The sequence below is a fragment of the Ostrea edulis genome, chromosome 9, assembly GCF_947568905.1.
Source record: "Ostrea edulis chromosome 9, xbOstEdul1.1, whole genome shotgun sequence".
In the NCBI taxonomy this organism is placed as follows: Eukaryota; Metazoa; Mollusca; class Bivalvia; order Ostreida; family Ostreidae; genus Ostrea; species Ostrea edulis.
The window spans coordinates 16,515,328-16,531,986 of record NC_079172.1 but is presented as its reverse complement, the minus strand read 5'-3'; the positions used below and the strand labels follow the sequence as shown (position 1 = coordinate 16,531,986).

Sequence of the window (16,659 nt, the reverse complement as noted above, 5' to 3'; positions counted from 1 at the left end):
TCCATCACAAGCGTTTTGATCCTAAACATCCGAGTGCCATTGTCCTGGACTAGGTATAAAAAGGAGGGGGAAGGGGCCCCACCCTTCATTACCATGGCTCATACGAAGAAGTGTGAATGTCGATTACGCTCTCATTTACCGCTCTTGCAGACGTTAGCGGCTCCTCACTATTCCAGCAAATTAAAGACAGAGGTGTTGAAACATTGTTCCAATGACTGCATTTTAAAGATTTGTGAGATTGTGTACAATCTATTAAAAGGGGTGATTCCTCTCACCCCTACTCAGAAGCGACAACTGGGTCGAAAGAAACACATCTTAAGACGCTTAGTCCACCCTCAACCCGTGAAAAAACGACGAGGTATACTCATCCACCAAAAAGGATTGGGTTCGTTTGTGTGTGGCAAGATTTGTAAGAAATCATGAGTCGAAAAATGGTGTTGGTACCGGAAGCGATGCTCAACGAATTAAAAGGCAAATTACCTAAACCTCCCGAATTTACCTCGACTATTGGTTTACGCAGTGATTTGGACGAGATTGAACATCGAGATGATTTAACCGAGAAAGAAAAAGTGGGGTTGTACGGGCATCAACTTCATCGCTATCGTCAATATTTACAACAAGCTCGACATCCCACCCCAGCGACTCTACCCTCCCCAACCACTGCAGCCAGTGCCGCCTCACCACCCTCAGCCGCCTCAGCACTCGATGACTTGGAGGAACAGATTATCAAAAGCGTCAATAAACCGGGTCGAAAGAAAGCAGGTTTATTACTCGATCATCTCAAGAAATCCAAAGTGGTGACTTGGAATAAAGAAGGAGAAATCAGTTATAGAGGACGCAGGGTTCCCGATTCCAATATTGTGGATTTAATGACCGAAGCCCAACGACAAAGACCCTTAAGACATCGTGATCCCCCCGCGGGATTAGAGGAATTTGCTCAAGCGTTAAAAGAGACTCATGCTCCCAAAGGATATGTGAACAATCGGGATGTTATAAAAGCCATGGACAAACCAGGGAAAATCAGTACGCCTAGACCTCTAGAGGAAGAGGAGAGCGGATTTCAAGAAATCTCTGGTTTTGACCAATCGTTCTATGAAACTCCCAGACGAATGATGACCCCTAAAAATATCTGGGAGGCCAGTAAAAAGACATCACGTGAAATTGGAAAATGGTTAAATCTACCATGAAAGCAGAACAGATCTTACAGCGACTGTATTACGATCCCAAGACAGGGTATGGGGGAGTCCAGGCGTTGTATCGTCAAGTGCGTCAATTAGGACACAAGATTACCCTGTCTCAAATTCGAGAATGGGTGAAAGCTCAAGATACCTATACCTTGCATAAACCGATACGGAGGAAATTCAAGCGACGACAAACACGAGTGACGGATATGGATGAACAATGGCAATTAGATTTAGCCGATGTCTCCAGCTTGAAACAAGACAATAATGGGTATACGTTTTTATTATGTGCCATTGACGTGCTGTCTAAATATGCCTGGGTCGTGCCTTTAAAACAGAAAACGGGGAAAGAAATGATACGAGGCTTACGACGGATTTTTCGAGAGGGACGTCGCCCCGTGCGCATTCAGTCCGATCAAGGAAAAGAATTTACCAATAAAGAATTTCGTCAAGCCTTCAAATCCATTCATTTCTTTACGACCCGTAATGCCGAAACCAAAGCCAGTATTGTGGAACGTTTTCAACGCACGCTGAAAGCACGCATGTGGCGGTATTTTACACGTCATAAAACACGACGGTATGTCGATGTCTTGGGGGATCTGGTGTATGGTTACAATCATACCTATCATCGCAGTATCCGGCGAGCTCCTGCTCAAGTCAATGCCAAGAATGTCTTGACCGTATGGAAAACCTTGTATGGAAAACAGAGTGCCGATACCACGAGTCGCTTGCAAGTGGGGGATCGTGTACGCATTAGTAAAGCCAAACGTACGTTTGAAAAAGGATATTTACCGAATTGGACCAAAGAACTGTTTACCATCTCTAGAAAAGTGCCAGGACGAAACGTCTATCGCATTCAAGATGATCACGGGGAAGAATTAGAAGGAACGTTTTACGAGAAGGAATTACAACAAGTGATTAAAGACGATGATGTCTATGAAGTGGAGGAAATCTTAGGGTATAAAAAGCGGCGTGTGGGAAAAAAAGTCATTTCAGAAGTCAAAGTGCGTTGGAAAGGATATCCTCCCAGTTTTGATTCATGGATTCCGCAAGCGGATCTCATTCGGCCATGACCAACCAGTGGACTTTCTTGGGTGAAAAAGTCCCCCGAGCAGAAATTGTGTATTTTGCACAATTATTCCTGTGTTTAACCATCATTATCACCTCGGTCGTCATGTTAGCCTTAGGCGATCCCAATCGCGATTTTTGGATGGTGACCTTAAGTTCTTTGGTGGGGTACGTCATGCCTAGTCCACAAATGACGTTAGCGAGCCCGAGTATAAAACAGGAACGACCTTCTTCAGATTCACCAGTTCACCATGGCTAACACACAGTACGCCTGGAAACAAGAGGGAAAGAAAACGGCATGGTTTGCGGATAAGCAGATGTGTTTGATGCATTGTAAACAACACAAAGTGTTAGATCAACCGGTGTACTTGTACAAACGTATACTGATACCTCACGGATGGTCAGCCTTTATCATGAAGACTAAATATCAAGAGTTTCGTTGGAAAATCAAAGCCTTCTGGGGATTGATGGGACGACAAGACGAATCCGATTGGACCTTAAATGAGAGTCCTTGGTTTAACCATTCCGAGGACTGTCTCCGACATTTAAAAGACATGATCAATGAAGGTTATGATGTAGCCGATTGCTGGGGAACCCGACACTATCTGGTGATGCGACGACGCTTAGTCCCGAGACGAACCCTGACGTTACCAGACTCGGATGCGTTGATGTGGGGTGGTGGCCGCGATCAAGAAGAATGAATTGAATGTATTGTCATGTTGTATGTTGTTTCAAATAAAAAATTGTGAAAAAACAAAACGGTGTTGTGTATAAATAGAGAAGGAAACAGAGACAGGGGCTCATTTAAGACATCATGGCTGGAGGAGGAGAAGGGTTTTACATGACTCTGTTGAGTGATGGGTCGATGGAATCGTTTCCGACGAATACGACTGCTCAATTTAAAACGTTATTGCCACACACCATGGACTTAACGGATGGAGCATGGGAAGTCGGATTGACCGAAATGATGTACTCGGCCAACTTACAAAACGTATCGGATAGCGAGGCTTATGTGGACGTTCTCATTCCAGATCCGTATACGAAACATGTCCAAGATCCCAACACTTATAAATGGGAAAGATTTAAGACAGAGAATATGGGTAAAGTCACGATGGCCAGGTGTGAGGTGGTGGTCCCCTGGGATCTGACGCCATGGTCCCATCTCTTTGCGGGAGGGGATAGTTTATTTCCCTTCGATATCATTCGCATTCACTTCCGACCCGGAGCTTATACACAACCTTTGGCGTTAATCAATGAAATCAACGCAGCCTTAAGGAGAACCCTGTGGAAAGTATGGAGCGAGTTAGGGAATCCTAACGACGAGGGGAACAACCAGCTCTTAGTGTATCACCCCGAGTACGATCGTGTCGAGTATCAGTTTAATGGGAAAGCACTGAGAACCACCCCCATGTGCATTCGTTTCCCTACGCCCTTAGCGTACAAGCTAGGTCTGGATAGTGACAAAATGATCCTGGGCGATGAAACCATGACGAAATGGATCAACGTGAATTACTTGGGGAACACGACCATGGATGTCTACGACAATCTGAAAGCCATGTATGTGTATTGTGACATTGTGGATCCTCAAGTGGTGGGCACCAACAAATTGAAATTATTGAGAGTCGTCCCCTGTACGGGTCAATACGACGATCGACAACAAGCCCGTTGGGAACCGATTCGAGCCGAATATTTGAAACTGAGTAAGAAATATTTCGATACCATTGAGGTACACATCATGAATTCTTTAGGGCGTCCTATGGGCTTTTTAAATGGGCGCTCCTTAGTCAAACTTCATTTCCGCAAAGTGTATTGAAAGATGAAGTACCATCGAGGAGTCAGACGTCAGAAAGGACACGGAATCTGGTTTCTCATTCCGTGGATTGCCAATGCCATTGTGGGTCAAGCGGGTCAAGGAAAGAAGAGAAAGAGACGGCGTAAAAAGTATAAAAAGCGGGTGTAACCCCTAACGAAGTTCATTTACATCAAGATGCACTACCATAAAGGTTGAATACGGCAGCAGGGTCACGGGCTTGGAGCCCTGTTGGGAATAGCCAGCAAAGTGGCGGGTCCCCTGATCAGCGGATTATTAGGTGGAGCCCCCACACAACAGCAACAACAACAACAGCGTCCTGTCTATCAAGAGATATTATGATTACGACCGCCCTTATCGCTCTTATCAGAGGAGACGACGTAGAAGCCATCCAACAGAAGAATATGATCCAGAATCTGAAAAGCAGAAGGGAAAAGGATTTTTCACCGATTTACTCAAATCGGGGGCTAAAAGTGCCTTAAAGGCTGCTGCTAAAACAGGGATGGATGTGTTAGATAATAAACGATCCCTCAAAGACGCTCTCAAGACACACGGTGCCCAAGCCCTGAAAGAGACAGCAGGGTATGCCCGTAGGCGAAGGTCTCGAAAAGCCCCATCCAAACGAGGAAGAAAAGCACGCACAGGAATACTCAGGAAGCCTGGAACCACGACCCTCAAAAGAAAACAGGTGGTAAAACAGGTGGGAATACAGGAAGGAAAAGGATCTGTTAAAAGAAAACAACGTATCTTAGCTCGGGGAGGGCCTCATAAGAGACCTAGGAAGCAACCTAGAAAGCGATCTAGGAAGGGAGGTAGGAAGCTAGTGAAAAGGGGTAAGCCAAAACGCTCTCTGGATATTTTCGACTGAGAACCCTATAAAAAGGGAGTGAGAAGGAGACCAGAACACATTTGATCCCAGTTCACGCTGAGTAACACATCGTTCCAATATGATGCACCGAGAATCTTGCGCTTGTGGCACCAGCAGTTTAGAACTGTTTAAAGTGCCCCCGACCAACGTCACTTTAGAAGATTCGAAATGGATGGAATATTACCCCATTTCCAGTACCCTCAACTCGGATACGGCTCCGATTGAATTTGAAATCAAAGGACAAGGAGATGAATATCTGGATTTATCCCAAACTTATCTCCAGATGGTCTGTAAATTCACGAAAGCCAATGGAACGAATCTCACAGGAGGCCATTCGACCTCCACCCCCGTGAATAACATTCTCCATTCCTTGTTCAGTGAAATCGATGTCAGTCTCAATGGAAAAGTCATTACCCCGGGGACGGATACTTATCCCTACAAAGCGTATCTGGAGAAATTGTTGTCTTATGCACCAAAGACTCTGGAAACCCAGATGAGAGCCTGTAGCTTGTGGGAAAAAGATACGGCAGGACATATGGATGAGGTCAAATTAGAAGATCTGGCTCAAACTCCTGTGGAATTTCCAGTAGTGAATAACAAAATCAGCATCGCGGCCGTCATTCCGACTCCCGAGTATCCGGATGATTCCAAGAATGTAGGGTTGAGAAAACGTCACGAGAAGATTACAGACAGTAAGGAGATCGTGTTGATGGATCGATTACATCTGGATTTGTTTGAGCAAGAGAAATGTCTCCCTAATGGCTTGGATGTCCGTCTCCGATTCAATCGCGCTCGACCCCAGTTCTACATGATGACCGCTGCCGGGAGTAGTGGGAAAGTGGTCATTCAAAGTATGATCTTGTGGGTGAGGAAAGTCAAACCTGTGCCGAGTATCATTAATCTCATCAATCAGCAACTGAGTACTCAAACGGCGAAATATCCATTGAGACGAGTGGAAGTGAAAACCTTCACCATTCCTAGTGGCACCCAATCTAAAATCACCGATCATCTGTTTCAAGGACAGATGCCTAAACTGATCGTGTTGGGCTTTGTGGACAATGCGGCTTTTAATGGGGATAATACCAGAAACCCCTTTCATTTCCAAAATGAGAGAGTCAAGAAATTAGAAATCAGTATCAATGGAGAAATGATGGAAACCCGACCTTTGGAACCTAATTTCACCGACGATCAGTACCTGAGATCGTATTTGAGTCTGTACAAAGGCTTGGGAAAATTAGGCCAGGACTGGGCTCCGGACATTACCCTAGAAGAGTATAAAAACGGTTACACCCTCTGGTGTGTGGATTTCACGAAAGATCAAGAAGCCCAGACGGATAAATTTCATCTCATACAGACGGGGAACTTGAGAGTGGAAGTGCAATTTGCCGCCAACGTAGCCAGGACCTTAAACTGTGTGGTGTATGCCGTGTTCGACAATCTGCTAGAAATCAACAAACAACGAGAAGTCAGCATCGATTACTAAGAGAGAGATGGATACTCAGCAATTGAGAGATGTTTTACAACGAGATTTAGGACCGGCGTTTGCAGGTGTGTATCCTCGAGATGTCATACCTGAGCTGTTACCTCATCACAAAGCCATCGTGGTGAATACAGACCCTCACGATCGCCCTGGAGCGCATTGGGTCTGTTTGTATTTGAGTAGCCCTACCGTCGAATATTTTGATTCTTACGGATTACCTCCCAGCCATAAAGACATCCAAGACTTTATTCAACGCCACGGAGAGACTTGGATTCATAACACCCATTGTTATCAAGATTTGAATACGGATGTCTGTGGACAATACTGTGTGTATTTTTTACATCAACGCCATCGACATAGAAGCACCGTACAAGAATGGTTACTTCCCTGGAAAGGCACGGCCTTACAACGCGATCGTTTTGTGGCTGATTGGTTTAAAGAGACCTTCCGAAAACCGAGAACCCAACAAGGACAAACTTGTCAATGTCAAAGACTGAATGTATTGTAAACTATGTTATTGTTATTGTTCATAGTTGGAGTTTAATAAAACGTTGGAAATTTTTTTTTTTCTTGTCATTGTAATCAACCATGTCTTTTCAAAAAGAATGGGTAGCCCTGAAAAGGGCTGTTTTCTTTCTCTCTGTTCTTGGTCTTTTCTCTTCTTCTTCTTCTCTCTTCTCCTTCTCTTCTTCTCTTCTCCTTCTCTTCTTTTCTTCTCGATCCCCCTCACTGTCTGTTCTTCTTCTTCTTCTTTCTTCTCTTCTTTTTCTGCTCCTCCGGGGGTTGCTCGTGGTCAAACACAAAAACAGGCAACCACCCGTGTTTAAAAAACAATCTCCCCGGAGGCCGTTGCACCACTTCTAACTCTGCGTCCCAGTTTTCCTCAGACGGGGGCAGATCCTGGCTCATGGGCGGTGGGGGAAGAGCCTCCCGTGAGGCCGGCGGGGCAATCTCTTGCTCCCAATCCTCCTCCCATTTGATACAATAATCATTCACTGTAGGGTCTGGTCCTACTCTACGGCTCATGGTTCTGGTTCCTTTAAAAAATCGGAATGCCCGATTTTGACGTTGCGCTCGGTTTAAAAAGGCGAGAGCGCGGACGTCCTCGAAAACATCCCCTACCTCAGATGGCTGACGTCATGTTCATGACTCATCAAAAAACACTATATAAATAGGTCACTTGTTACCTTTTTTCTCAATCATGTCGTTTGAACGGTACGTGCACGATGAGAAAGATGTACTAGTGTGTGGGTATTGCCGAGGACCTTGGAGAACTTGCAGCTGTTTTCATTATAAAAAAGAAAACATCCTGGCCAAACACAAGTGGATAGAGTATATGGCAGAGCTGAATTATTATCCCTTTGTCTATAAATGTTGTGGTCACACTAGAGAACCCTGGCTACCGTGTAAGTGTCCGCAGCATTGTACCATCACCCCTGAAGATGAAATAGCACATAAGGACTGTACCTGTGAGATCTGTCAGGAGTTTAGAGAGCGCTGGACTCAGAAAAAGTTTAAACCCCACCTGTTTCAACATTGTCCTTACAGTCAAGAACCCCGGTTAACGTGTACCTGTGAGACCTGTCAACCAGCATGTCGGTGACGGATCTACGAGGAGATGTATTATCTCTACCTTGGGTGGATGGTATTGTACAACAATGTAACTGTTTAACGGTGAAACCTCATGGATTAAGTCAACGTATTGCCGACCGATTTCCTTGGGCTAATCTGTATGCGACCCGACAACCTTTAGGACGGAGAAATTTAACTATAGCAGCGGATCGAGGAATACCGGGTACTGTGTGTATTATGCCTCATTCTACTCATCCTGATGTGATCTGTTTGTTAGCGCAATGGGATTACGGGAGAGGCACTCAACGCTTACCCTTGTATGCCGATACCCCCGAACAACGTGAACTTTGGTTTCAACAATGTTTACAGGAATTAGGCACTTTGTCTTACCAGACTTTAGCGTTTCCTTATCGTATTGGATGTGGATTAGCCGGAGGCAATTGGACTCATTATAGACAATGGATTTGTGACTTGGCTTATCAGTATCATAAACATGTTTACATTGTCAAGAAAATGTAACTTTATTATAGCTTTATTCTAACTATTACTTGTGTTAATAAAACTTTTTTAAAACAAACTTGTGTGTTTCTTGATTTTTGCAATAAAAAGTGTCTTTTCAAAAAAAGTTGGTGGCCCTGAAAAGGGCCGTTTGGTCCTAAGGACCGACTTTCATTCCCTGGTTCCGGTAAACCGGCATAACGGGCACCGTCCCCGGGTGTGTCGCCGCTCCTGTAACTCTTCCACGCACGAGCAGTAAGCTGGGCGCTGCCCACATCCCCTACACGTGATACCGGAGTGTACCCTGTCTTGCCAGCAGACAGGGCACTTAAACCAGATGGGAACCGCCCTATCTGCCCAGCCAGGGACAGTCATAGGGTGGTTCCTCGGGGGATGAGTTGCCACCGGTGCGTGGGTTGGTCTCGGTGGTGGTGGAGTCCTCCCTGCAAACCGGATGGTAGGTGGTGGGGGTCTTGCAGGGGCTGCTGGTCTCGGTGGTGATGACGTGCCTGTCACCAACAGCGACGGACTCTGGGCTGGACTGGGAGGTGGTGCGGGGGACGGTGACCTCGGTGAATACTCCACCGGTGACGCTGGTGAGTCGCTCATCGGCACCGGGCTGTATTCCACTGGTGCCGATGGGATCGCTGGTGGTGGTGTTGTAGGCGTCGCCGGGGAGTAAGGTGGTGGTGGTGAGGGTGGCTGTGGGGCCCGTCGGCGCGGTCTCGTAGCCGTGGAGATTCGAGCGGTGCGGCGGCGGCGTCCACTCCCTTCATACTTTGCCCGCACCCTGCAGATGATCTCACGGACCCCACTCTGGTCGAAAGGGGAGAAGGTGCTCAGGTCGTTCTCAGAACGCACGACCCAATTCTCCCCTACCCGTTCCTCAGCCACCACTACCAGCCGGTACCGAAACCCAGGCAAGGTCTGGAAATTGTAGAGCGGGTCTCTTCTTGCAGCCATTCTTCTTCTTTCTTCTTAAATAATCTTCAAAAATCTTCTACAACTGTGCTGGATCACCAGTGAAGCGAACTGGCGAGTGCGTCGGTATATATCGGGAAAGCGCGGACCTCCTCGAAAACATCCCTCGCTTCGGAGACGAAGCCAAGATGGTGGCCGTCAAAATGGCGGATTTGTGCTTTCGAGTAGAGAGTTTTTTCTCATTGTCTTTTTCTAGACATTCGATATCTGTGCAAGGTAGATTTAATCTGATAGATTCTGAGACGGCGAATGCGTTAAACTTATTTTTATTTTGCTACGTCGCAGGATATAGAAATAATCAAAGGTCAAAGAGGTCGAGTCGAGGTTCAATGTTTCTTCACCACCTCTTTAAAAATTTATTTCTCGACCATGTACATCCCTAACAACATCTCATAAGGTCTATTCGATAGAAAACACCTTATTTGATTCGATTTTCACTCTACCTTTAGGATTTTCTGGATTCCTCAACAAATAAACCCTTCTCTGAGAGACTCAACCAAACACAGCTTTCGTGTAAACAATTTTATTCATGTCACATATTTCAAATACATAACTCCCACACACAACACCAATGCACATGTCTTTTTAAAATAGGGTCCAACATTTTTTCCATTTCTCGAATCCTGCGTTGAAATCGATATCGATCAGCAGCTACAGTCATCCAGATACTTGTCCGGTCTTCTTCGGGTAACAGATACACTTCATTATGATCCAGATTAAAAGTCACACGTTTAACTTGACGTACATCTCTCGAAGACATCGTAGTCTGATTTTCTCGATTTCTGCTCTGTCTGTGGGTCGAATTCGTTTCAATTCCTGGCCCATTAAATGAATCAGTACTAAGGCTTGCGGGGTGATCCGGTTCTCGATCAAATACTGACAGAGACATGGATAGTCCTTTAAGCTGATGGGAAATAATTCTTCTCGCAGATAGTGTAACACAAATTCAATCTGCCCAGAATGAATGTCTGTGAGATAATCCAATACATAAACTATCGCTTTCTCTGTGATGTGGTCACTGCTGGCCATCCTCCGGGAATAAATGAAATAAATTAAGTTCTTCACACTTTATGTATACTTCTCGAAGCCAGTCCTTGGTGATACTTTCAATCTCGGCGGTTTTTTCAGGCATGCGTTTCTTGAATTCCTCCCCCACAACATAAATTAACATCAATCCCGCATCGTTATAGAGATTGATGTACACATGGTTCCGTAGATCTGTATATTCGTCCAGAGTCAATGGAAACACTCCCGCTATCAGATAATTTTTAACAGCTTGAAACACCGTATCGTCTTGCATTTTCTCGACCCATTCTAATGCATGGTTATGCGCTTTTTCTGCGATGTTGTCACTGCTGGCCATCCTCCACGAATAAAGGAAAAGAAAACGGTTAGGTTTTTTTATACACCTTTTCCAACCAGTGATCGGTAATCGCTACAATCGCCCCAGTCTTCTCAGGTTCCCGTCGTCTAAATTCTTGCTCCATGGTATAAATCATGATCAATCCAGACTCTCTGTTCAGGTTGTCGGCTATATGCTTGCAAACGCCGGAATATTCATATAAGGTCATAGGAAATTCCCAAAAGATCAACAACTTCATGGCGAATTTATATCTCAACGGCTGTTTTTCTTTCCAGTCCTTGATACACTGTAAAGCAGCACTACGAGCGTTGTTCACCGATTCTTTGTAGTCCTTGAAATACTGTAATACAGCGGTAAGAACGTTGTTGGTTAATTCAGCCATGATGATCAAAATGAAAAAAAATCCAAAACGTTCTTGTTTTATAACAGGGCAGCCATTCCTTTCATACGAATCAGTTCCACGAATCCTTTTTGTAGACAATCGCGTAAGATCCGATCAATGTCACTCATCTGGTCTGGAAGATTCTGTTTCAATTCCTCAGCATACAAATAAATCATGAGTAAACGTCCCGTATTGGTATTCTCCGCTAATGAATCAGCAATCCGTTGAAAACTATGTACATTTCTGACCTCCGGTGACATCTGTTGTACAAATTGACGAGCATTTTGAATGTGAGGATTATGTAAGGCCACGTTCATACATTGTAGTACATAACTATATCCATTTATTCTCGTAGTAGCACTACCGCCCATAGTAAATAACGAACGTTCAGAAAACACCTGTATTTATAGGTAAAGGTTATGCATCACGTGATCAAACACCTGCACCACGTGATCAAACACCTGTACGTCAGCTGGTTTTTCTACAGTCATTCTTGTCTGACCTTCAGTCATGGATACACGGAGAATTTTAAGAGCGAGACGCCGCCGCCAGGGAATACAACCAGTGGAGAATTTAACCATAGTAGAAGATTATGTAGACGAGATGGAGATCTGGGACAATTTAGTACAGAGATGTCACCATCGATTACGCTGGGGCCGATCTAAAAATTGGTGTTTTGACTATGTATTGCGGTCACATGAAACAGTGGAGGATATTTACCTGCGTTTAAGTGACATGTACCTGAAAAATTCCCCCCTCATACAGTACATGATTTACCAGTTTTACACGTTATTGAACGGCACTCAAAAAGTATCGGGATTTATTCGACTGGAGAAACCACGTCACCGAAGAAGTGTATGGGTATTGTTTTGGGATGCACACTGGATGTGGGAAACCGTCGAAGAGATACGTTTCCCCGGGAGAAGAGCTCGACAATTAGTACAACACATTATATCCGAAGATCATGACTTACACGTGTATATAGAAGAACCTGCGTATGAAGCCGGCCATTTTTAAAAATAAAAACTTCATGCACAGCCCTTTTTAGGGCTACTTTAAACACCAATATAAGTTCCATTCCACTAAAGTCAATGTGTACCAATGTGCACTAGCACGCGCTGGTCGCAAGAAACCGGCTTTTCAAGTTCAATTAGTGCACTAGCACGCGCTGGTCGCGCGATGTTCTAGCTGAAACCGGTTTTTCCAGAAAAAGATGATGCAACCACGTGCTCCCCACGTGCCCCCCACGAGACAGAATAGTCTAGACATTTTGCTGGCTATAAAAGCGGAGCCCCAGTGTCAGTCCTCATTCGATCTTCAATCACCTTCCAGAAGACATGGCTCAGAAACAACTAGAATTTGTGGACAAAGCTCAGAAGAAAATAGATCAGCTGGTACAGAAGGAGATGGGGCTACAGAAAGACTACATTGAACTGAAGAAAGCTAAGAGTGACGATCAGAAGACTGAACTGGGGAAGACCTCGAACTTCTTGCTCACGTCTCCAGACTACGTTGCTCAAAGAAGAAGAGAAGAGAAGAAGATGGCCCAGACCTCGAACCAGACCACGAGCTTCAATCTCACGCCTTCAGACCACGTTGCTCGACAAGAGAAGATGGCCCAGACCTCGGATTACCTCCCTAGCCAGAATCCGACAGACCCCGGATTAGGTTTCTATTTTCCCGATTCACAGGATGCTACGGGACTGGAGATGGGCTTATACGATAAACTCCCCTTCGGTGGAGAAGATTCCCCCATGAGCAGGACCGATTTCGCCATCATTACCACGACACTAGACGGGATCGTTAACCGCATTAATGTGCTGAGTAATGAGATTGGAAATCATACCACAATCCTACTGAAGAAGTTGGAAGAGCTGACTTCTAAAAAACCTAGGAAGGAATACACTCCAGATTACACTGCTAACCCGTGCTACACGTGTGGAGAAACAGGACATTGGTCGCCGGATTGCCCACAGAAAACAGATTATCCGCAGACCAGTAAGAAATCGAGGTCAGCAGATTCTCAACAGACCAGCAAGAAAACCAAACAAAAGGATCCTTGCTTCAAATGCGGAAAAATAGGACACTGGATTAGTGAGTGTCCAGAAGAACAAGCGGAGATAGATGCGATGATTGGGTCCGTACCTGGCTCAAAACCCCCTGTGAAGAGAGAATACACACCGTTAGAGATGTGGAATCCGCCCGCACCTACTGAAGAACGGCCAAAAAAGAAGAAGAAACTCAGCAGAAAGTAATGGACTGTGCTTGAACTGTTATGCTTATTGAACTGTTTTTTATGCTTATTGAACTGTTTTTATGGTTATTGAACTGTTTTGCATTGTTCTATGGTTGTACCATTGTTCTTTAATAAACATGTCAACTTAAAACCTTGTGTTATTCTTTTAGATTTAATACACTGTTATTCTTTTAGATTTAATACACAGGATTTCACTGGATTTTATACCGATTTTCAGAAAAATAGCAGGAACTCATTCCAGGAACTCAAAGCGAAAGTACCGCATGCTAAAATTAGACCAGCGGCCATAGGCCAACCTATTCACCCGACACCCGGCCTACAACCCCTGCTGGGGTGCACCAGTTGACCCCGTCCTAGATATTGAACCACTCCGTTGACCCCGACACCGCTTGACCAATCAAAAGCAGCCCTTGCTTGACCTCATTTGCATAAAAAGTGCACTCAGTTGAACCACCTATCGGGAGGCGTTATACTACTGTTATCTCTTAGCATCCACTAGAGGGCAACACTGATGCTGATGTCAGTAGGACACATTGTGCATTTTTGGCACATTGTAAGCATCAACGTTAAAATGTCATCAGCAGAAAGTGAATTAAATATGGGATATCAGTTTGAACCTGATGTTAAAAGAGGAAGATTTTTTTTCTCAAAATAATTTTTCATTACCAGCAATTGATTTTAATGAGAGAGGAATTATGTACATTCAAGGGGTGTCTTTGTTGTCATGAGTTTGAACATTTTGTGTCAGATTACATGGATATACACATACAGTGCGGTTCTCTAAACCCATATTTTGACATGGTGTGTCTAAGTCCTGTTATAATTGATACAGCTTACATTTATCCATGGATTTATGTATCCAGAGAGGAAGGGTCTCAGAGGACTTTGATAACAACTTGTTAAACAAGTAAGAAAAACACGAAAATGAAAAATACCTTCTGTATTCACATGTATTAAAATCTAAACATAACATGGCATTTGTGTGTAAATATTTCCAATTACACACACACACACGTGATAGAATACAGTAACAATTCTGTTGCAGGCATGCTATCAAGATTTATGGCCTACAGACAGTTTATCAAATAGGTCAGACGCGGTCAGCCTCTAGGGGAAACAATCAGAGTAGTTTTAATTTACTCTCATTTGTTGTGACATAAATTAAGGGAGCATTTCCTAAAGAGCACTGCAATCATAAAGGATTTCTTAAAACCTCAGACTTTGATACAGATTCTGAATCAGTAATTTTTATTAGTGTAGATAAATAATATAACTGTAAATTGCATCTCCGAAATTTATTTGTGGTCCATGTACATCAATTATTATAAAATATATAATTTATATGCCTATATTGCAGTACTTTTATGACACAGTCACCTTAATTATCTCCAAATATTTTAAAATCTAATAAAATTAATTTGATTTGGAATCTTGAAATATAACAGTACTAGTGCTTCTGAGTAAGTTCAGAAGTTGAAAGAGCTGGATATATTTTGTGGAAGTGTTTTCTTTTTTTTTAATGCATTGTAATTTGATTTGATTTCAATTCTTTTTGCTCCAAAACCTTATCCATCAATTCTAATGTGAATCCATAAATTTCTGTTGTATAATAGTGACCCAGTCAACAACAGCAATGTGTCTCATCTACGTCAGAGCACAGATGCATACTGGGAAATAATGGATGACCTCCATAAACCTTTAACTTAGAGTGTTTAATTGATCAAATCTCGTAATAGGAACAAGCAAATTAGATTCAGGCCACACTATTTAGTTTCAGGAGGTCTTTTAAATTTATTATGCAACAAATATTTTTTCCATGTTCACTTCCTTTAAAAACATTCTTAATCACTGTGCCGGAAAAGCGAACTTTTGCACACTAAGGCTTCTTGATATAGTGTAGATTCAAGTTTGTTCAAATCATGCATGACCCTGGATATTAAGCGGACAGTATTTTCCTATGTCCAGTTTGACCCTTGACCTTTGACAATGTGACCTCAAAATCAATAGGGATCATTTACGCATCACAATATATCAATGTGCCAAGTTTAATGTATGTCAAGAAAAGTTTTCTCAAGATATTGAGCGGACGGCATTTTCTTATTTCCAGAGTAGATTGAACCTTGACCTTTGACCTGAAAATCAATTGGGGTGCTCTTTAATCCGAGATTCCTCTGACTCTTACCCCCGCTTTTATTATGGGCCGGCACGAGCCGGCCCATTCTATGAAATAAGAATTTGAGAAGCGTATGAGTTTCTGCGGGATGAGTGTGTATTTTTTTTTTTAAGTTGGATTACTGATTATCATGATACGTTTTCATTTTGTATGTAAAGTAATTCGGTGGTGTTTTTTAAACATTTGTTTTTGTTTTGTTTTTTTGTTTTTGTTGTTTTTTTTGTGTAACACACAGGTCACGTGCGCTTATCTGCTGACCTATTTATAGAGGTGGCGTCATTTTTATTTTTTTTTTTAAAAATGCATAATTCCAAGGGTGCTAAAGAATGTTTTGATTATTGCATTATACTATTTTGTTAAATATTGTCACAGGTTGTGCCAATAAAATTTTCAATCTTGAATAAATCTGATTTATTTCATAGCGAAAGGTTATGATATTTGGATAACCCAAATTAAATGTCACAGTTTTAATATGGAAAGTGTGAAATTAAATTAATGCAGTATTCATGCAACAGTCATTGCTTGAATTATTTTGCACATTAGAAAATGTTTGCTTAATTTATTCAAGTGATAAAAGCTCAATATTTTCCAATAATGAACATTGTAAATATTCATCAAACTTATAACATCCAAGGAGCAGAATAACCCATATCTATTATTTTGAGGTCATTCAGATGAGGCTTGTAAGCCATGGTCCTGTGTCACGATAGGCGTTAGCACGATAAAGAACCCTCACTGCTCAATTCGCCCGAAGGTGACGTCTCTATAAGAGTGAAAAATTCGAGAATGAGACGTAAAGCAGCATATAAACACATTATTCTGAGGTCACAATGGTTTAAGGTTAAGGTTCAGACTGCTCTTTAAAAAAGTCCACTGGAGAACCTTTGCCTACTGGACATACACGTAGTTCACAGATCTTTAAGGAGTAACAGATTACTGTTCATTTTGTATGTTAATGGGTCGAATTTGGACACTTGTCCAATCAATATGTTTACGAGACAGTTTTAGTTTATGGAAACAATGATA

At 43.1% G+C, this 16,659-nt stretch overlaps 2 protein-coding genes across 2 annotated transcripts; one reads left to right on the top strand and one right to left on the bottom strand.

The window, feature by feature from the left end:
* The first annotated feature begins 5,006 nt into the window (after nt 1–5,006).
* On the top strand, nt 5,007–6,410 carry LOC130050468 (uncharacterized protein F54H12.2-like). Its single transcript, XM_056150651.1, has 2 exons — nt 5,007–6,041; nt 6,171–6,410. Exons 1-2 carry the CDS (start codon nt 5,007–5,009, stop codon nt 6,408–6,410), a joined length of 1,275 nt encoding a protein of 424 aa, XP_056006626.1.
* A 2,238-nt stretch (nt 6,411–8,648) lies between these two features.
* On the bottom strand, nt 8,649–9,440 carry LOC130050467 (uncharacterized). Its single transcript, XM_056150650.1, has one exon. The coding sequence runs from the start codon at nt 9,438–9,440 to the stop codon at nt 8,649–8,651; it is 792 nt and encodes a 263-aa protein (XP_056006625.1).
* Between the last annotated feature and the right edge of the window lie 7,219 nt (nt 9,441–16,659).